Raw genomic sequence first — 20,075 nt, forward strand, 5'->3', positions numbered from 1 at the left:
GCCAAAAAGCACTGATTTTATTTTAATGAGCATCCTTCCTTAGCTCCTGTCAGGAGACCCCCTGTTCATGCTGGCCCTGAGGCAGGCTTGTTTGTGCTCCTCTGCTCCAAAAGTTTTACAATCCATTAAATCCAGTGATCACACTTAAGGATTTCGTCTACAGACTCAAAATTAAAACTCAAAACCACCCCTCATTTAAAAGGGTGCGTACAGTTCAGGATTTCGTCAAACCTTGCATTTGATTTTACGTTTTATTCAACATTGCTCAGTGGTCCTGATCTACACAAAGATCCGGCTACACTTTGCAGCTGTTTGTACAAGAGGTCCCTGCACTATTTAAGAGTTACATGATTTCGTCCACAGACTCAAAAGGTTAACCACCTTTGATTTGGATAGTACGCAAGTTTCATTTGAAGACTCCCAAACGTAGAGCCACCTTGTGCGTACAGGAATGTATCATTTGAAGTTACAAAAATTTCAACGACTGAACCGCTTGTTATGTTTCTCTTACACAGGGTTTGTTTGGGAGGCAAAACATTACATGAAAAGTTGGTCTGCAGTTTCTCGTGTTACCGACACAAATTCCTCTCCTGCAGAAAAAAAAAGCAAGAACAACGACATGCCGAAATGCATACGCCGAACTCTGAATTAACATGCGTGGGCAAGAGAGGATTCCTGCTCATTTGCGTGCGCATGGACGTACATTGGGCTAGTTACGTACGTAACAAAAGAAGAAGTGACGTATTAACGGATTACGTAAATGTACAAAGTTGAGCGCTGTTCAATCTTTTACGTCCACGCACGCGGCTCAAAGATCCCTTATCTTATTTGTGTATGTAAAGCCAGCTAAATTAACGTCTCTACGCACGTAAAATTTTAATACGCGACAGTGGAAATTCACCTTTACACGGACAACCCATACATTTCGGTTGGAAAAGCAAACGTGCTGTCGCGTTTGGAACGTTTCAGGAAATATGGGGCACTGGTTAAAGTGATTCACTTTTATTACTGATTTGGTCTTTTAAGTTAACTATGGAATGTTGTAGTTTAATTTTAAGCTTGGCTCAATTTTGGCGTGTGTTTAAAATACGACAAGAAGCGCACCCCGTATTCCTGTCATCTAATATAAGTTCATCAAACGTGTAGAGATCAGTGGCTGTAATGCCAGGGGCTCTCCAAAACTGAATGTACCCCTTTTCAAAACTGCAACCGGCTAGGGAACTTTTTATTATAGAAATGAAATTATATGGAACTCCCTAGACTGCTCCCTTAAACTTTCTGAATCCTTATCTGTTTTTAAATACCGTCTTAAATGTAAACTCAGCAAAGAACTCTGTAATTCTTAAGTACATAATTTATGCCTTGCTATATCCAACAGTAGTTTTTGAAAATAGTTTTTATATTTTTTCGTCTCTGTTTTTATTACATTGAATAATTTTTTTAGATTAGTTCGTTGTCTTTGAAAAGCCTCTTGGGAAAGTCAATAAAGTATGTTAAGAAAAGTTAGTATTAAACAAAGTTAAAGAAATGCTGGGCAATGGATCAAATTGATCTACAGCATACATTTTGCAGCGGCGGATTCAGGTCTTCAGGAAAGTGAGGGACACGTTTTCTAACTCTCCACTTACTTCTCTTCGTGAAACGAAATATCTCTGCCTGACAGCCTAAAAATTAAGGGGGGTGGGGTGGGGTGGGGCTTCCGTTTCGTGCGTTATTCATTTTCCGTTAGGACAAGCTAAATCGTTTTATATTTACGCCTACAATTCCAACCGGATGGTTTGTGTAAATGATAAGCGCTCTAGATCCCTCGTAACATTTTCCTATCATGCCTGAGATTCCTGAACTTGTGTTACTTGTAGTCTCCGAGACACCAGACGAGACGACAGGAAATGTTTTATTTCTTTGATGCTTAGAGCAACAGGGGCTATTTTAAATATAAACGATTTGTGCTAAAGTCGATCTATACGATGATACAAAGTTGAGGTTCAATGATTTTATTACGAAAATATGACAAAACGATGTTCAAAAATATACTTCACCAACAAAGTGCGTTTTTCAGGCTCCAGATCTATCACCATTGAACGTGGCAGCCTTTTTGACTGGACGGTAGCTACTGTATAGCTATGCTTAAACTTACAGGGCATTTTTACATACAAAAGACGAATGATAATAATAAGTATCAAATAAATATTGTCTACAATTAAATAACGAAAGAATACCAACATTTCCAAGGAACGGATGTCCGTAATATCAAGGAACTGTTTCTGGGTAAAATTCTTTTCTTTACCAATCATACTGAGATCGGACACTCTTTCCTCGGTCGCAAGTCGGAGATTTGTTACACTAACATCAAAAATTCACCGCAGAATAGTTACAAGGAAAATGCATTTTTCTAGTAAGAAACCAAAAATAAAACAATAAAAAAAATGCAAGATTCACCTTCTTTTTCATTACAGAAAAAGATATATATGTATTATGTACAACGAATTTTACATACCGCAGAGGAGACAAGATTGAGTTTAGAAACTATTGTTGCAAAAGAAGAGTTGGCGTATGTGACGTAATGTCGCGACAAACAGCTAGTCTCTATTCTTGCCAACTCTTTTCACCAACGTTTTGTGTTGGAACTAAAAGTAAACGTTTCTCAAACAAGAATTCAGAGACGAGAGAGCAAAACGAATACGTTCACTTGGGTCGCGTCACACTCGCAAGCTTCAATTACAACAAAATGTACTGTACAGTACTGAACGCATCCCAAAAGCTCACTGGGACAAATAGCAAAGTCTGCACATTTTTCACTAATTTCAATCAAGTCACAGCGCACAGGCTTGCAGTCTTTGGAATACAATTTACCAGAACGATTTCATTACAGACCAAAATTGGTTGCAACCGAATTTTTTCAAATAAAAAAAAAAAAAAAAGGACAGCAAACACATGCCCTCCCTGAGACTGCCTGTATAAATGATCAGTACACTAGCTACATCACGTGACCGTTAATTTCACAAAATAAGAATTAAACTTAGTTATCTCTAGTAACAGATAAGGCTGAGAACTAAACTATTTTCGTGCCAACAATGGGTGCGCTCAACCGACCCAATCGATATCACTGCAACTACATGTTAAATTGTACTTGTGCAGTAATTTGTACCGTGGTTTTGTGAAGTCTGTATTGTGAATTTCATTTATGAGACGTACAGACGAAATTGCAAAAGTCGGTTTGTTGAGTGAAGACGGACTGATTATATTCTCCACTTGGAAAAATTGATTCTGAAAGTAAAACAATGTGCGTTTGATCGAGTAGAAATGGCTGAATACATACAAGACGTCTAAAAACTTATACGCAAGGAGATACTGAGCAAAGATAGGTCCAGTCATTGGGCACAGACTACCCAAGATTCACAGAGCTTTCTTGATTGGTAGTGCTGTGATTAATCCTCCACCACTGGTTTTGTTATTTGACTGGGAAGTCTGTTTTCCAATAGGCTTGACATTGTGTAGTATCATAAGTCCATGATCGGCCATGCGCCACGCATCTCTGTCAGATGACTCGTTCTTGATTTGTATTAACACTTCATCCAAACCAAGCTCCGCTATTTCATCCCTTGTGGGAAGGGAAGAAAATGAAAATCAGCATTAACGATCTGAACGATGGTTTTCCTTTATTGGTCCAACATAAGTTATACTCTACCTCCCTGCATGAAATAAGACACAAATGTTTGTGCATTTAAACTGGAAAGAAATAGATTTTAGGGCATAGACCTCAAAAGAGAGTAAGCGAAGTCACACATTTTGGTCCGAAACAGGTAAAAGTTATAACAGTACTATTTCCAAGCTTCTTCTTAATTAAGAAATTCTTAGAGTGGCTATATCAACTTTTGCTTTAAGCTTTCATTAGTTCATTGCACTATGAGTTTGTGGTGATGGGCCAGGGAAATTACTTTGATTTTGGACTTGTTTTTTTCCCGCGCTTGGCATCAGTTGCACATTTTCCCGCGCTTGGCACCCGTTGCACATTTTCCCGCGCTTAGCACTCGTTGCAAGTTCCGCCAGTTACATGTCTTTGCATCACGTTCTGATTGGTTCATCGCGCTGTTTGCGTCTGTTGTGATTGGCCCTCTTATGATCTCTATTGACTTTTATTATATCTCTCAGTTAGTACGCGCGGTGTGATTGGTTAATTTTACGGCCCGTACTTCACTAAAAGGCCAGCTTAATTCAACTACTATTCTTTCCCGCGCTTACTAACCTCGTTTTCTTGGTGTGTATTGAAAGTTACGGATCCTCGTTTTTTCCCAAACTCGGTCCGTAACTTACAGAACGGAGCGAGAAAACGAGGTCAGTAAGAGGTATATTTATTCAGTCATTCGCTTACTTGTTTTCATGCGACTCAATCATTGCCAAGACAATCTTTGCTACTACATTCTGCAGCAGTGGATCCAGGCTGTATGAAAACTCCATCAAACAGGGCTTCAAATCCTCAGACTCTACAAGCTTTTGACAAGCCTAGAAATGCCACCAAAGAAAACAGCTGCTGTTAAAAGAGAATTTTTTTCTTACAACTTGCAATGCAATGCACACAAGTTGACGACATCAGATAATTGCAAATAGCAATGAAATAGTATTATTTGCAGTATCTATGCAATGCGGTGAAAAGCAGACTACTGTAATTTTCTGTGCAATTTGTGCTTTTGGGGTTGCACTGCACTGCACTGCAATGCATTGCAAGTTGAAAAAAGAATGGTTGTGCTTTGATTTCTTTGTGTTCTGGGATGGAACTAGGCTCCAGAGTGACCCATTGGGGAGAAAGTAAACAAACAAACAAATAAATAAATTTAAGTATAAAATAGAAATTATTAATAACATAAAGACGACAAATTAAACTTGACATTCCAATAAAGTGGATCATGAGTCAATAGTTATATACCCACATTTCACTGTGTTAAAAGCAGCACCATAGGAAACTACTGCTCGGTAGCTTTCTTTTGAGTGGTAACACTTTAGGATTTTATCCAGGTTCAAAAGTTAGAACCATGTCATACAGCATAATAAACAGCATCACAAAAAACTATTGTTCAGTAGCTTTCATTTGAATGGTTGCAATTAAGGACTTCATCCACCAAACCAAAGGTTGTGGAGTGAAAGGGGCAAAAATTATTATTTCTTAGCCTCATTGTGGCCAAAGTTACTAATGCAACGCTTGATAAATCATGGCACCTACCAGCTCATTTTCCGCATAATACAGAATGATTTTGCCTGCCAACAGGAACAGCTGTTCATCATCAGTGAGTTTAGGAAGAGACAACAGCAAGTCAAGAAGGGATTCCTATCAGACATACAACAACATTTATTATAAGATTAACACATAATGCCCCTCCTATCAATGTCAATAGGCCTGCATCTGTTCTAAAGCTCTATTTCCACTGGACCCTGATAGCCTGCAGCAGCATTGCTTTTACGGCTAGGAGCATTTTTCTGTTGTTTGTTCTTTTGTTCTCTCAACTGATAATATGAGAAGTTGCAAACAGTGTAGGTCACTCATAAATGTTATGCTCTGGTAAGGGTGGGAACAGATGCGGGGCATTTTGACTTTTTGTAAGACTGTGTGATCAAAACCACCTACTTAGAGCCAACACATGGATTAAGTAAGATTAAATCCCCTTGGTTTGATTTATTGAATCCTTTTATGGAACCAAACAGGTCATAGATCTGAAATTTGAGGGTGAGATTGAAAAAAAAATAAAAAAAATAATAACAGTAATAGATCGATCTGCCAAGTGTGCCCTCTTTAGGATAAACACTGTTAGGTGAATAAACACATGTAGTATGAAAACAATAATTTACATGCTGTATGATGACATCTGAATTCTCAATAGCCAACAGCTCCAGCGTCTGAAGAGACAGTCGCTGTGTCTCTGGATCCCGGAGTTTGCACAGATGCACAAGTGATGTTGCTGGAGAATAAAATAAATAAATAAATAATAAAAAAGACTACACTGTGAGGATGCCAAAAACTGTAAAAATGTATTAATTAAAACTGTACATGAATTGATGATAATGTTTTGATAAAATGGCACTTAACAAGCAGTATAATATTCATTTATTCCACTATAATTTCAGCATCTTGTCTCCTACAATCTCCCCCCCCCCCCCCCCCCCTTCAACTGGGGACACGGAAAATGAGATTTGTGGTAGTAACGTGAGTGTTATCTCACCTGGAGCACTCTGTTGAGACAGCATGACCCTTATTTCTGCAGTAAATGCAAGTTCAAGGAAAATTGCAGCGACAATCCGAGAAGCTGGAATTTGCACTGAAACATAACAAATGAATGAAGTTAATACAACAAATGGTAAATTGCACTGAATAAAAATATGTATTCTAAAAGGAGAGAAAGAAAAGTTCTGTTAAGCAATGACACATCCACTGAAAAGGTACTGTTAAAGGCCATTTTGGGTTTCATGCCGAGTTTTATTTTGCTCATTTGCATGCTGGTTTGAAATAGGTAATAGATTTTTTCTATCAATGAGGAAAAAAAATTATTTCAGAGTTCATAAAAAGGCATTGGTGTACTGTGCTCTACAAGAAAATATCCAATCAAAGGCTTTGGTTAGCCCCCCCCCCCCCCCACCTCAGTGACCTTCCATGGTGGGGGGGGGGGGGGGCTGCATATTGTCTGGAACAGCCAACAGTTTTAATGTCTGAAGAGACAGCCTCATTATCGTTTTGATGCCCTAAGCCACACCCCAGTTGGCCATCCAAATTATAATCAAAGACTACCCCAGCCTGAAAGGTTTCTGTGGGGTATGGTTTGGTCAGTAGGGGGCGGGGAAGGAGAGGCCATGAATGAACACCTCACTGACCTCGTTCAGCAACATAGCACAGGTCTTCTAGGCTGAAAGGGAAGGGATACAAATAATAATGCTAAAAATATTGAACTTGATTAGACTTTTCTATTTTCACTGGTTAGTCAAAACACAGGAACTGTAAGAGTAGAGTTGTCAAGTACCAAGTTTATGTTCACAAATCCACCTTGTACGGCTACTTTTTTTTACTGGTTAGAACAAAGGGAAACCTCTCTCAACTGAAAACAGTGAGACATGCAGTACAGTACTGGAATATTTCTCTCCACTGATTGTAGGTTCAGTGACTAATGTTTGTGGTTAACTGTGGCACAATTACGTTGGATTGAAAAAAATGTATATGTCAATTTTAAATTACCAACTTAGTATTTGGAGAAATAATATAGACCTAATGAAAGAAAGCCTGTATGTGAAAACTTAATGACTGAACCAAGTTTGTGCATTTAAATTACTGGTAGCTAAAATTTATGACTTAGTTGAGGTACTAGTGAGAATGGTATTATTTAAATTAATGAAACAATGTTAAGGAAACATAAACATCCCTGATCTCAGACCCCAGCTGAGAGGATAGTAAAAAAGACAATACTAGAATCTTCATCATTTCTTTCCTTCTTTCCCCTTGTCTATGTTGGAGTTCAACAGCCTAAGAGATTTGTTAAATATACATTATCGTGTGTGGAGCATAACATCAGAACAGGGGTGTGGGAGAAGTGGTGATTGAATAGAGACATGGTTCATGGTTAAATAGTCCAACAACAACAACAACAACCACAACAAATGATGACAACTGTAGCCTGGGCAGGCATTCTTTCAGAATAAGAATTGAAGACTTAAAAAGAACAGTAAAATTTGTTTTTACCCATTTTCCCCAATGACAACCTGTCTGTTTTCTTCACTGTCAGAGACAATGTAAGACAGTGCGGTGACAGCTTCATTCACCACACGATTCTCCTTGGAGTGTAGCAGGGCACACATGGTGCGTACTCCACCCAGCTCAACAAATTGATCCTAGAGAGGGAAACAGAGTAAAGATCCTTTAATTTGCGATACAGAAATTGCAAATTATGCTACAAGTTATTTTCATGAATATGTTATACTTGTAATACATTCCAACCGTGTAACCATGTACATTATCGCGACTAAAGAGTACGTCACTGAATGGGATTTACTGAAATAAGTAGGTAAATTTAAGGTGGCTCACAACAGTATCTGTATGGGTTCATCAAATTTATCCTCCCAAATTTACCTAAAATGGTAAATCTTAAGGCTATTCCGCTTATTCTTATGGTCAATCAAATACAACCCCAACCTAAAATTACAAAAATAAATTAAGATTTTGCTTTGTTATGGGGTGATTGTACGTGTTATTACATGTAAAAATAGACCTAATGCAAAAATGGCTGACAATTTAATATTTTTTGGTCCGCATTCAAATTGGCCCTGGTAGCATCATTCAAGGGAAAATATTCTTTTTTTTTTTCAAACTCAAGAATGAGGCTGGTACGACTATTATTTGGATGCAAACAAAAGAATATTAAAATGTCAGCCATTTTGCATGGTGTTCATATTTCTGCTTTGGTTTCCATTCAGACAAAGGAAAACTGACCATACACATACATGTAGTGCTCTGTAAAAACATTATAATTAAGGTCCACAGAAGCAAAACACAAAGTCGCCTCACACCTGAATGACAGGAACTGTCAGAAGTTCTGATATAGCTTCTATGGCATATTCCTGGGTGGCCTGCCAAGGAGAAAATTACAAAGTTAACATGGAGAAGCATAAACATCTTTTCAGCACTATCTGATATGTGGTAATTCTGTTCATTCTTTAATAAATTGTTCTAAATGTAGTAGCTATATTACAGCATTACAGTTCTAAGCATTACACGTCAAACGTGACACTCAGAAATATTTACTATTCAACAAAGGTTGTTATAATTACCGGATCTTGTGACATACACAAATTCATCAAAGCTTCTATCCTGAAAAAGGGAAAATGTCACATTGGTCACAAAAAGATTGGAAGACTGAAGATTAAGGGTTTTTTGTGTTAATTGTTTTTTTCCTCAGATCTGCCTAATGTTAAAACATTAAATACTGTATCTTTTTTCTTGTTTCCAGCCATCATTTTGTAGGTGACAGCAGGCATTTTTCCTTTCAGTGTATGCACTGCTTTCTTTGCTTTTGTTCACAATGGCTAACAGAAAATTATTTTGCTTTAATTTTATGAAGGTTCCACTAAACATGCTAACACACCATCAACCCTTCAAGCCCTAACAGTGAGCAGCATCAAATTTCTCCTGGTAATATCAATGCTTATTCAACCCCTGAGGTCATGAGAATTAAGGATATGATCACCCAAGGTGAATGCTCTTGATATTTAATAACCTCTCCCCAGCACTTTTATAAGAAAAGTATGGGGATAAGATAGGAGAAGGGTTAATCGCCCTGCATTACGATTTGTTGTTGAATTAAATATGGGCTGAAACGGGGGACAAACAGTATGGGACAACATCATGATTTTGTTTTTAAGAAAAAAATGGCACTAAGCCTCTTGCATAGAAACAAGGCAAATCTCAGCAAGAGAAAAAGAAAGCAAATGCTATTCATTAAATGTAGGAGATATAAAGTGTTAAAATTGCAATATTTTGTGCCTCCACAGAATCTGGCACTTTCGATGAGAAAATGGAGGCTTGATCCCTCCAGCAATTTATGAATGCCATCAATAAGTTCATTTTATAACATACTGTACCACCAAAACAAATACATGATAAAGTGACATCAATGAATATGATCAATGTTTGTGTCATATTTCTCTTCAACAGTGCAGCATACCCTCCTTCCTGTACAATCTTAAACTTTGTATCATCTCCTGTGGCAGCTAAGCTGGCCAGTTCAAATGCAGCATTTCTTCTCTCCTTCACACTTCCTGTCTTGGCACTTTTCATGACTTTGTCAAGGTCCCTTATCTGAACCAAGTATGTCTCAATCAAGTCACCAACCTGCCAAAGCATTCCAAGGATACTTTTAAAGGTTATTAATTATTAATAACCTTCAGACCCCCACTAGTGACAGAAATAAATCAATTTCAAGGAATTTCTTAAATTTCTGAAAATAAATTATGAATACTAAACACATCCAACAAAGACACATTGCTGCATGAAAAGGGCAATGTGGTGTCAGCTGGAAGGGGAATCACACCAACATCTCCTCAGTTACTAGCTGAGTGTGATAATTACTATGCTTATAGCAACCATGCTCAAAATATTATTGCAGATGTAGCCACAATGGACCAGGCCGCTTGTGGCCAAGGAAAGGGGAAGGGAGTGAAAATGGCCACAAGAGACTTGGACTGTCTGAGAATCAGGCTACTTTATGCAATGAGTAGAATCACATCGTTTTTCGTTCAAGAGTTTCATGACTCTCATGGTTGGAAATCTCTAAATGGGATTACAGGGCATCACATCCTCAGTGTTTGTTAAATAATACGTACAAAATCTGAATAAGGACTGCCATTTCTACAAGGTCAGCCAAATGAAAGTCTTTTACAGATGTCATGGTAAAAAAAAACCCAATGGACTGTCACTTGCAGCTAATAACTGGATGCTACATGTATAACCAGCAGATGCAGTAAAATTTAGATAACCAGCTACTTAAAAGAAAACGAAATTAAGAGACAAAAAAAAAACTTATACAGTCAACTTCCTTTATTGCGGACACCCTTGGGTCCTTAAATTATAGAGAGAGTCTGTAATAGCGGGATTTATTTCAGGCAAAAGTCTGCAATTTAGTTTTGCCGGAGATTTAGTTGCTTTCTGTATCATAATTATTGTGACGTGTCCACAAGGCGAGAGTTGAGTGTCGTTTGAAAGTGACTTAAGGGCTGTTTACATGACAGACCTGAAAAAATGGTCAGACCAGTCAAAAAGTGATACATTACCCACAAATTTTGTAAAGAAATACACAAAAAGTCATGCTATTTTAGATCCATAGGCACCTTTTCAACTGGTAACTACCATATTTTACCTGTCGTGTAAACAACCCTTGAAAGTCAACAAATATCTAAGTTTAGTATATACCACGGCAAGTGAATAGTGCTTTTCGCGCGCGCTGATTGGCTAGCTCAAAGGTGATTAGCCAAGTGCTATTCACCCCTGACCAGCCGAAGAGAAACAAGATGGCTTCCCGTTTCGCCCCAGTCACTTAAAAGAGGAAAATATTTCGATAAACAAGACAGCTATTACAAAAAATACAAAAATGGCAACAAAGTTTGGTTTGACAGCATTACATGGTAAGTTATTTAATCTTTCAAACCTCATATTCTAAGGCGAAAAATAAAAATACAATGCGTTATTTACGAAAACTGTCGAGCACTATAATTACAATGTAAACAATGAAACATCTAAAGTTTTGCAGTATGGTTTCAAAAACAGGACAAATTTCACAAAACAATTGCAGAAAAGACATGTAGCAACCAAACAAGTGCCCCCAGAAGTTTCATTTGTCCACAAGAAAGTGAGACGGAACTTTCTACCATAAGAAATCGCTTACCGCGCGGGTTTTAAAATTTCCCACCATTTGTCGGCATATTGTCAAAAATAAAGTAATTTTTGGTCCACTTCTTATTCAGCTTGTGTGGTACATACTTAAACAATTACTCACCTTAGTGTCGATGAAAGTGATGGATAAATACCTCGCTGCTTCGTGGCTCGGTAAATATCCATCACTATTCACCTCCACTTTGGTGAATAATAATTATTGTTAATTATGCCTTGACTGGCTACATTCCTTGTGGAACAAACTTCTCCATCTCTAACACAGTTAGTCTTTCTAGCCTGTTATTTAAAGATGTCAAGTGGTAAGTAGCTCTAACCTCTGTCTTGAAGTTATGAAATAAAATGGCGCATATCAACATACTTCCCACCAGACAAACAGTTTGGCCGCCATACAAGACAACTACAAAGACAATGGTCTAACATTAAAACCTTATTTATAAATACAAAAGGCTCTCTGGACCACAAACTCTTGGTTACAATTGAACCTTAGTAGTTAAGGTGATTCCATCGAATTGCATTGCGCATCCTTGCTGCGCATAATTTTTTGTGTCATTTAGCGCGCGCACAAGCGCGCGCGCGCACAACATTACGGGATTTCCTTGAGGTTAAGCTCGGCAGGAAAATAAATGGTCCTTTTCTTCTAAACGAGCACGGTGACCCCCATTTTTTAATGCATCAATTTAAATGTCATACGGTTGACCACTATATATCGCGATTTAAAGAAAAGTTTAATACTCTACTTTGAGATATTTTTATTTGAATGCTTTAAAAAGCACGTATTTAGGTAGTGCTGCTTACGTGCACACGCAGCAAAATCTTTAATTTCTTTCATAATCTTAATTCCAGTTCAATGAAAATAGTTTGTTGTGTAAGATTAAAGTAAATTTTGTTGAATTGCTTCGATATTTTAATGCAAGAAATTAATTTTTCTAGAAATGATAGTTCCCTATTTCTGATTGCTAGCGTTCCCAATATAAACCTCGTGGGTCATCTATTTACTATAATAGCCATCCAGGTTGCACAAAAACGAGCACGGTGACCCCCATTTTTTTTTGCTTTTTTGTAATGCTTATAACATAGTCATGAACTGGACCAAGTCTTAGAAAATTTTAAATACTCCTTCTTTTTCGGTGGAATCACCTTAATCTACCTTTATTTGCATTCAGTTATAAACCAAGCTAGAGGGTGAAGAACATCATTAATTGGCATGGCATGGGTAGCCACATGACTAAAATAATAATTTAATTTATTAGTTAGGTAATACAATTCAACTACTTTGGAGGTGCAATAAACAGTTCTCTGACACAATGCTGCTGTCATTCTCAACCTTGTCAGAACCTACCAGTCCAGACATTTTCTCGCAGGTCCTCACTCTCACAAGGTTCTGAGGTTTTTAGAAATGCATAATTATGTCTTGGGAAGTAGGTCTTTACACAGTGCCCAGGGTCTTTCAAGAGCTCTGAATAATACTGGTCCCCATCAAACTTTCTGAGACAAAATAATCATCTCCCTTGCACTATTGTGGACCCAGCACTATGCAGCTCTAGCAAGAATGGTGGGGAATTGCATGTCGTCATTCCACAATAGTTTGACAAATCATTACATTTTAAAACGTTCAGTAAATTTAAAACCAAACTAAAGTGCCATCTTAAGCAGTAACGCCCGCGGTACATGCTGCATTTATAACTTAATTATTTGTCTAGTTTTTTTTGTTGTTGTTGTTGTTGTTGTTGTTTTTTTCTTTTGTTTCAATGTCTTGTGCTGTGTCAGGGCTCCATTTAAACTAGCTCTGCTAAATTGGATGCCCCTGGATAAATATTGAATTAAATAAATAAATAAATGTTGTTGGTAGGAATTAATGGAGACTCACTTGACCAATACATTAGCTCTTTCTGTTGTAAACAGGTTTGTTCTTCAGTGTCACATTCAAAAGCCTATAAGGAAAAGGAAGTAAGGTGAAAACGACAGACAAAAAATTCTTTCTGGCTTCAACCCAAGAAATATTGCACTGGTAATAAATTATATTATTTAAATCTTCACAGTGCAAATTCACTAGAATCTGGCATGCGAACAGTCTTGCTGTGTAAGCTGAGTTTTGACAATTCCACATTATTTCAATGCTTATTTGGGTCTTGCACAACACTCCATGTCCCAGTTCTGTTACTTTTTGTAAAGCCAGTATACAGCTATTTCAATTAACGTTGTCAGATCAAAATAAAGCTAAAAGACAGGACCGCAATGTTTTGTGGGATTATTTTTTATGAATAATATCATCAAAATCATCCCTGCACGTGCAGGTCATTGTACTGCTAATTACAACCTATTGTTTTCTCCAGGCATGACTGATTTTGATGAATTTATTCATAAAAATCCCATGTAAATTTTCGGCCTTGTCTTTTAGCTTCGTTCTTTGAACCGACAACGTTAGTTGAAACGACTGTATACTTAAAGCTCATAGTGGGCAGTTTTTGCTGCAACTTGTGTATATGTTGAGGTTTAAACGTTGTTTTGCTTTGAATTTTTCAACTGAACCAGTTTGATTAACAAATAAATTTGTAAAAAATTTAAATTGAAAACAACTTTTCTAAAAAACACAACATATACTTGTGAGTCCATTTAGTCACTCAATGCAAGTTTATGTATGTTCATTGTCTTATCATTTCTGTGCTCCTTGTGAAATGCAGTCCTATTTGGCCCAGGTTTTACCTTTGCCACTAAATGCTAATTTCCTACAGACATAATTTACTACTTACCAACACATCAAGCAAGACATAAATCCCCAACAAAAGAGAGGCTGTTATATTCATGATAGCTCCAACAGAAAAGGCAATCACAAAAGTATTTTTGCTGAAACAGAAAATTAATTCAACATGTACAGTATCTCCTACTGAAGTTCAATGTTGTAACATGTTAAGCCAAATAAAGCCATTATATCAAGAAGTCTGGAAACCTTAACTAGCTTAAGACTATTGAGTTTGATGATTTTAGAAATTTGATAACTGTACAGAATAATTATGTACACTGTTACTTGAGCTCGAAAACACAATCACTTATTTGGTTCATAATTGGGCCCTGGGCCCAGTTGTTCAATGCCTGATTAAGCTAATCCTGGGTTAACGTGAACTTTGATTTGAGTATATTTACTTATCCATAAGGATTCGTCCAAAAGGTTTTTGTCCCTTAGTTTTGCCTTAGACGTTTCTTTACCATTAGCTTAAAATGAGCCTTTAAAATCATTTTTAATGAGCGAGACGAAAATCTCGCTTAACTTTTAATCGTGAATTAGCATTAATCGGCTTTCGAGCAACCCGGCCCTGAGAGTTAACTGTTTTTAATTAATTACTGATCTATGCACTACAACAAAAATCAAAATCATCAGTAACATATTGAGGGAACACTTACTTCATTCCATATTTTCCTACAAATCCTCCAAGCCTGGTGTAGTTTGGACAGTACAAGAAACCAAACAACATCAGGGCACCTGCACAAAACCAAACATAACAATGCATTACAACCTTCCTCAGTTACAACACCTAATAACTGTGCCCCACCCCCCGCCAACCCTAACAGGGATCAGCACTGTTTTTCTACTTTACAGAGGTGCTTGATTGGGAGAGGCAACCGTCTCAGAGCAGCGTCTGTCTTATACTGAGTGCTGTCAGTCTAAAGAGAGGTTTCTGTCTCTGTGACGTCTCAGGATTGCCACTCGCCAGTCGTGAGAGGAAAAATATCCCAACTTTTCGATGGCCCCAAACCAATTTCAGTGATCATCAAAGCAATCCTTTGGCAATAAAGCCAAAAAAAGTCAATTCCTTCGTTAATAATTTTTGAAATCACATAACCATTATCAACAACGAAATTTGCCCGCAAACCAGTGGCAAGCCAAAAATAAAATTGCCTTACTTATACTGGCTTTAGGTGAGGATTTAGAATTTTCCTGACTTAAGCATCCACCTTAGAGATTTACATGTATGAGTAAACCTTAATTAACAAAGAAGGACATGACCTGTACTATGTAACAACATATTTATAATGCTCAAAGTAGAAAGAATGAAATCAGAAAGCCCGAAAAACAGGATGAAAGCCAAATTTATTTAAACTTAGAGATAAGAGAATGTTCACCAAAAGCGTAAGTGCAATCAAATGAAATGATGCACAAGACCAAAAGAAGATGGCTAACAAACAAAGCATAAGGGCATCCAAAACACACTTGAAGAAGAGAAGAGGAGAAGAAGAACAAAGTAATACGCCTATAGCTCAACATTCTTGTAATTTTACCTGTCCAGAATGCAGAGAACCAATAAATAGTAGTAAATGATAGAACTGTAGCCAGGAAATGAATCCACAACAGCACCTGTATAAAGACACATAGTTACTTGACTCAAGACTTAACTTTCACAAGATACAAAATGAATTAAGAAACAGCAAAATTATACTTTTACCAGCACATATGTTCATTTATTTTTAGCATTACAATCATTTTAATTAATAGTTCATAACCTGTAAATTGTCAAGTGACTTTACATTACATACATGTCTGCATTCAAAGACAGTATATTTTCAAGTTTGTTCCATGGAATGCAAAAATTTATGGAAGGATATAATATGATTACATGATCCTGATACTGATATCTAAAACTTGCAGTGCAAAATTGCTTTATAGCAAGTCATTTTCTATGAGAAACAGATTTGGGCTGATATAGAGAAAAAAAATTTCCAAAACAATGATTAGAACCATGTTGAGGTAGTTTGATTTATTAATCAATCAAGTAATCAGCCAGGTAAAAGTAGGTGTGAAAAGGAAAGTTGTTGGTGACATGATGATCTGACTAGAAAGCACCACCTGTACCAACCACGGTCTTCTTCAGGAATATTCTCAAATGCCTGGTCACAAGAGAAAGAATGTTTGAGATTTTAAACAACAAAAGTTTGTTATTACTTGCATACATGTATGTACCTTAAATGAACCCAGCAAACTCTCTCTGCGTTCAAATATAGAAATTTCTTTTCTCAATGCCTTTTGCACATCATCCAACTCTTCTTGACCTAAAAGTTGGGCTCGTGAACTAAAATCGTGAACATCAGAAGCGGCTCCATCTTGACTGTATGCTTCATTACCAAACACAGTGTTATATGACTGTAAAAAAAAATAACATTACAGTCGAACCTCCCGTAAGCGACCACCCATAAAGTCAAGGATATGTGGTCGCTTACGGGAGGTGGTCGCTTACCAGAGGTCAGACCACAGGGGGTCTAACTTTCGGGTAATTTAAATTGCGGAGACCAAATCCTTTTGCCAGTGCTTATCGAAACACATAGTAATAACTTTTCTTAGCTACATAAGTTTATTAAGACTGGTCCAAAATTATTCTTGGCAAAAAATTTTAGGGTCTATGGTGATTCTTGTTTACTGACAGCGATTGAGACAATTATTTATTATTGTGAAAGAAACTTGACTCTGTCATTACTCTAGGTAATGCTGTCTAATTTTTCAGGAACATACGCAAAAGATAAGAAAGATAAAAGATAAGAGAGTTTTTTCCTACAAGGGATTCAATCTGATTAAAGTTTATATCAGTGTGGCACTGAAATATAGTGCATGTGTATTTTATCAATTGTTTCAACGCTAAGCTATATCGGGAAACACTTCTGGTAGCTCCGACTGTGAGATTTACGGCGTCCGCTGAATGATGTGGCCAGTATGTTACAGGGACACATTTTTTAATTTCCGCCCGTGAGAGATACAGCAGATTGTGTGTCAAGTGGTCGCCTACGGGAGGTTAAAAACAATTGAAAATTTTAAACAATCATCTCTAAAAGTGGTCGCTTACGAGAGGTGGTCGCCTACGAGAGGTTCCATCTATAGTGATTTGACTTGAAAACTTTTGGCATTTTGGAAAAGTGGTCACTAATGAGAGGTGGTCGCTTACGAGAGGTGGTCGCAAAGGGAGGTTTGACTGTATTACATATTAAACATTCAAATATCAAAGAAAATGACTCTTAATTATTGATTTGATAAACATTTACTTTACCCATCTGCAGCCTCATAAAATGAACAAAATTACATATTTATTTATTGCACATGTACATTATACCAGTAAGAGATAAATTCGAGTAACATTAAAACAAGCATAATTTTAACCTAACTAAATTGTTGTATATTTTTATCATGCCCCTGAAAACTATTCTCTCTAGTATAAATGTACTATCAGATAAATATCAAGGAAAATCAGCTCACCCCTCTTTTCCTTTTACTCATTGGAACCATTTTGATCACAGAATTGTCCAGAATCCTGTAATCCTAAAATTTACAAAAAAAGAATTCGAATAAAAACATGATGCTTTTAAACAACTTCTTCTACATTTAGTACTAATACATTAACAAATTTGTGGCGGGTGGTGAAGAGAATAATAAAATGGTTGATATTGGAACTTAACAGCTTAAAATTTTAGATCCTACAGCCTGTAGAGATTCCCAAACAGGACCTCACAGGATTATCTAAGATCCTGTATTAAGGACTGTAAAGCATAGTCCTGAGCTAATAAATTTATTTCTGTATTGAACATTGGCGAAATAATGTAATGCTGTATATTAAACAAACAAATAAACAAAGACAGAGATACAGAAACAAATAGGCAACCAAATAAATATATGGTATGAGGGCTAAAGTGCAGTTCCAGAAAAAATCCATACCCACCCAAATTGGAAGGTCGTTGGAAATTCCTAGGGGGAGGAGGGTCTTAAAAGTCAAAATTTTAGAAGCAAAGTATGAGGCTAAACTGGAATTTCCTGGGGGAGATGGAAGGTGCCAATCAAAGGTCACCTTCCATGGAGGGAGTATGGATATTTTCTGGAACTGCACAATGCACAAATGAAACAAACCAACATTGATACACAGAGTAGAACCTCAGTTATGAACTCTTGTCATTAATTCTACCAGAAGCTTACGCCAGAGTGTAGCAGCCTTTAATTGCATCCCTGAAACATAGTTACCGTATATATATGCACTGCTCATATTTTAGTGTAACTAGTGTAGTGTTGCCTTACCTCAAAAGTATAACCATCTCTCAGGTATTCCCCTTTGAATCGAAACCGAAACTGATGCTCGGCTCTGCCCAGCTCAAACAAAATATGCAGCATCTGCGCTCTTGCTCTTGCAATGGTTTCATGTGGATTACACACCAGGGTAAAGGTTTTGCTCTGTGCAGAAGAAACAAACATTAACTCAACCCCTGAAGTAACACATTCATTTTTTTGACAGATTGAGTTTTCAGATGCCATAATTGCATTTAATTGTCAAATTGTCAAATTGACAGTTTGACTATTTAATTCTTAAGCCTATATATTTATATTAATTTAACTGTAATATTAACTTTTTTCTTAAAGGTCAAATAATCACCAAAGGTTTATATTTCAACACCAAACAACTCAGGGGTGAAAAAAATGTAAATGAAAATCTCCTCACCTGAAGACATTAGGACCTTGATACATAAAATCTTAAGCTTCCGAAATAAACCTTCCGAATTACAGTGGCATGACACAAATTTTAATTTGGAATCTTGAGCTTGTGAACTTTTTGCTTCATGGAATCCAAAGATTGCGGCACTTTTAGGGTTTATCAGGAATACAAAAACGAAAATCTAGAATTCTAAGACCAATCACGTTTTAAGTCTATAATTTAACTAACTAGCAGCAAGTATAGTTATCAAGCATCTAACACATTGATCTGTCTCCAAGAAACAAATTAACCATAAACCAAAACAACGTGAATTGCAGAAAAAATCATCTTTCATCTAAGCAACTCACTAATTTATTTCTTCTACCTACCGGAAAAGCTCTGCTCTCAACGTAAATCAGCATGACTACAAAGTATAAATTCCTCAGCAACAACCAAACGACACGATTTTAAGTTCAGTTCTTGGCGAGAAAGGAATCTGCAGTCGCCATGTTTGCATCGATTGACGTCAATACAAAATCTGACTTACTAGGGTGCTCTGAGTAGAGCTAGTGCCCAGGTTCGCGGATGTAATAAACTAAAAAGAGCGCGAAAGTTTTTTTGCAAATTGTTGCTGCGTTAAAAGGAAAACAATGCGGTATTTTACTATCAGACGAAACATTTACAATTTCTCCAAATTCGGGAAAAAATATAATGCAATACAACATTTCACCCTACCGGAATGGGGAAAAGAGGTAAGCGAAAACAGAGCCCTGCGGCAATGCACCTTGATCAAAACAGTAAAATTGTGGTCCTAAGCCAGTTGGCGTAGTATTTAATCCTGTAATCAGTAAAATTAAAGACAAGTTTGCTCACGACAAAAGTTCGTTTCGGCAACAAGAAAGTAAGAAAATTATGACATTTGTACTCGACTGTTAATTTTTTAAGAAATAAAACCATTTTCCCACGGAGTACAGAAACGCGTCGCTTCCCAAAAATAGTAAGAGAAGTTTGGGAAAATGAGAGTTTATACACTTGTCCACTGTTGTTTGGAAAACACGGGTGTCAGGGGTGGACTACAATACGGGCAAAGTCTTGTTAAATTTCCCCACACTTACACGGATGTTTCTACTTCTCCTCAAATAAAGCAGCACGTTCTAATTTCTTATTTTTTTTGAACGAGTTTTTCTTCCCTCTCCTCCCAAATCAATGCTGACAAGTCA

At 37.0% G+C, this 20,075-nt stretch overlaps 1 protein-coding gene across 1 annotated transcript; it reads right to left on the reverse strand.

Moving 5' to 3' along the window:
- Nucleotides 1-1,978: 1,978 nt before the first annotated feature.
- Nucleotides 1,979-19,381, reverse strand: LOC146477258 (uncharacterized). Its single transcript, XM_085113701.1, has 19 exons — nt 19,245-19,381; nt 18,465-18,617; nt 17,655-17,717; nt 16,374-16,553; nt 15,695-15,770; nt 14,819-14,897; nt 14,170-14,263; nt 13,287-13,350; nt 11,734-11,816; nt 9,696-9,862; nt 8,803-8,842; nt 8,542-8,601; nt 7,718-7,866; nt 6,859-6,890; nt 6,213-6,308; nt 5,842-5,951; nt 5,219-5,323; nt 4,373-4,503; nt 1,979-3,601 (listed from the first exon to the last, which is right to left on the reverse strand). The coding sequence occupies exons 1-19, from the start codon at nt 19,275-19,277 to the stop codon at nt 3,397-3,399; spliced, it is 1,920 nt and encodes a 639-aa protein (XP_084969827.1). The 5' UTR covers nt 19,278-19,381; the 3' UTR covers nt 1,979-3,396.
- Between the last annotated feature and the right edge of the window lie 694 nt (nt 19,382-20,075).

Source organism: Pavona decussata, unplaced genomic scaffold (assembly GCF_977016875.1).
Source record: "Pavona decussata unplaced genomic scaffold, jaPavDecu1.1 SCAFFOLD_71, whole genome shotgun sequence".
NCBI lineage: Eukaryota > Metazoa > Cnidaria > Anthozoa > Scleractinia > Agariciidae > Pavona > Pavona decussata.

Excerpts from the sequence above, each read along its gene's own strand:
- LOC146477258 (XM_085113701.1), bottom strand. The coding sequence starts at position 19,277 with ATGCTGATTTACGTTGAGAGCAGAGCTTTTCCG. Across the intron at positions 9,863-11,733 it reads TTCATAACTTCAAGACAGAG|GTTGGTGACTTGATTGAGAC; the intron begins GTTAGAGCTACT and ends ATGCTTTGGCAG. Across the intron at positions 6,891-7,717 it reads GTTGTCATTGGGGAAAATGG|CCTAGAAGACCTGTGCTATG; the intron begins GTAAAAACAAAT and ends CTTCCCTTTCAG.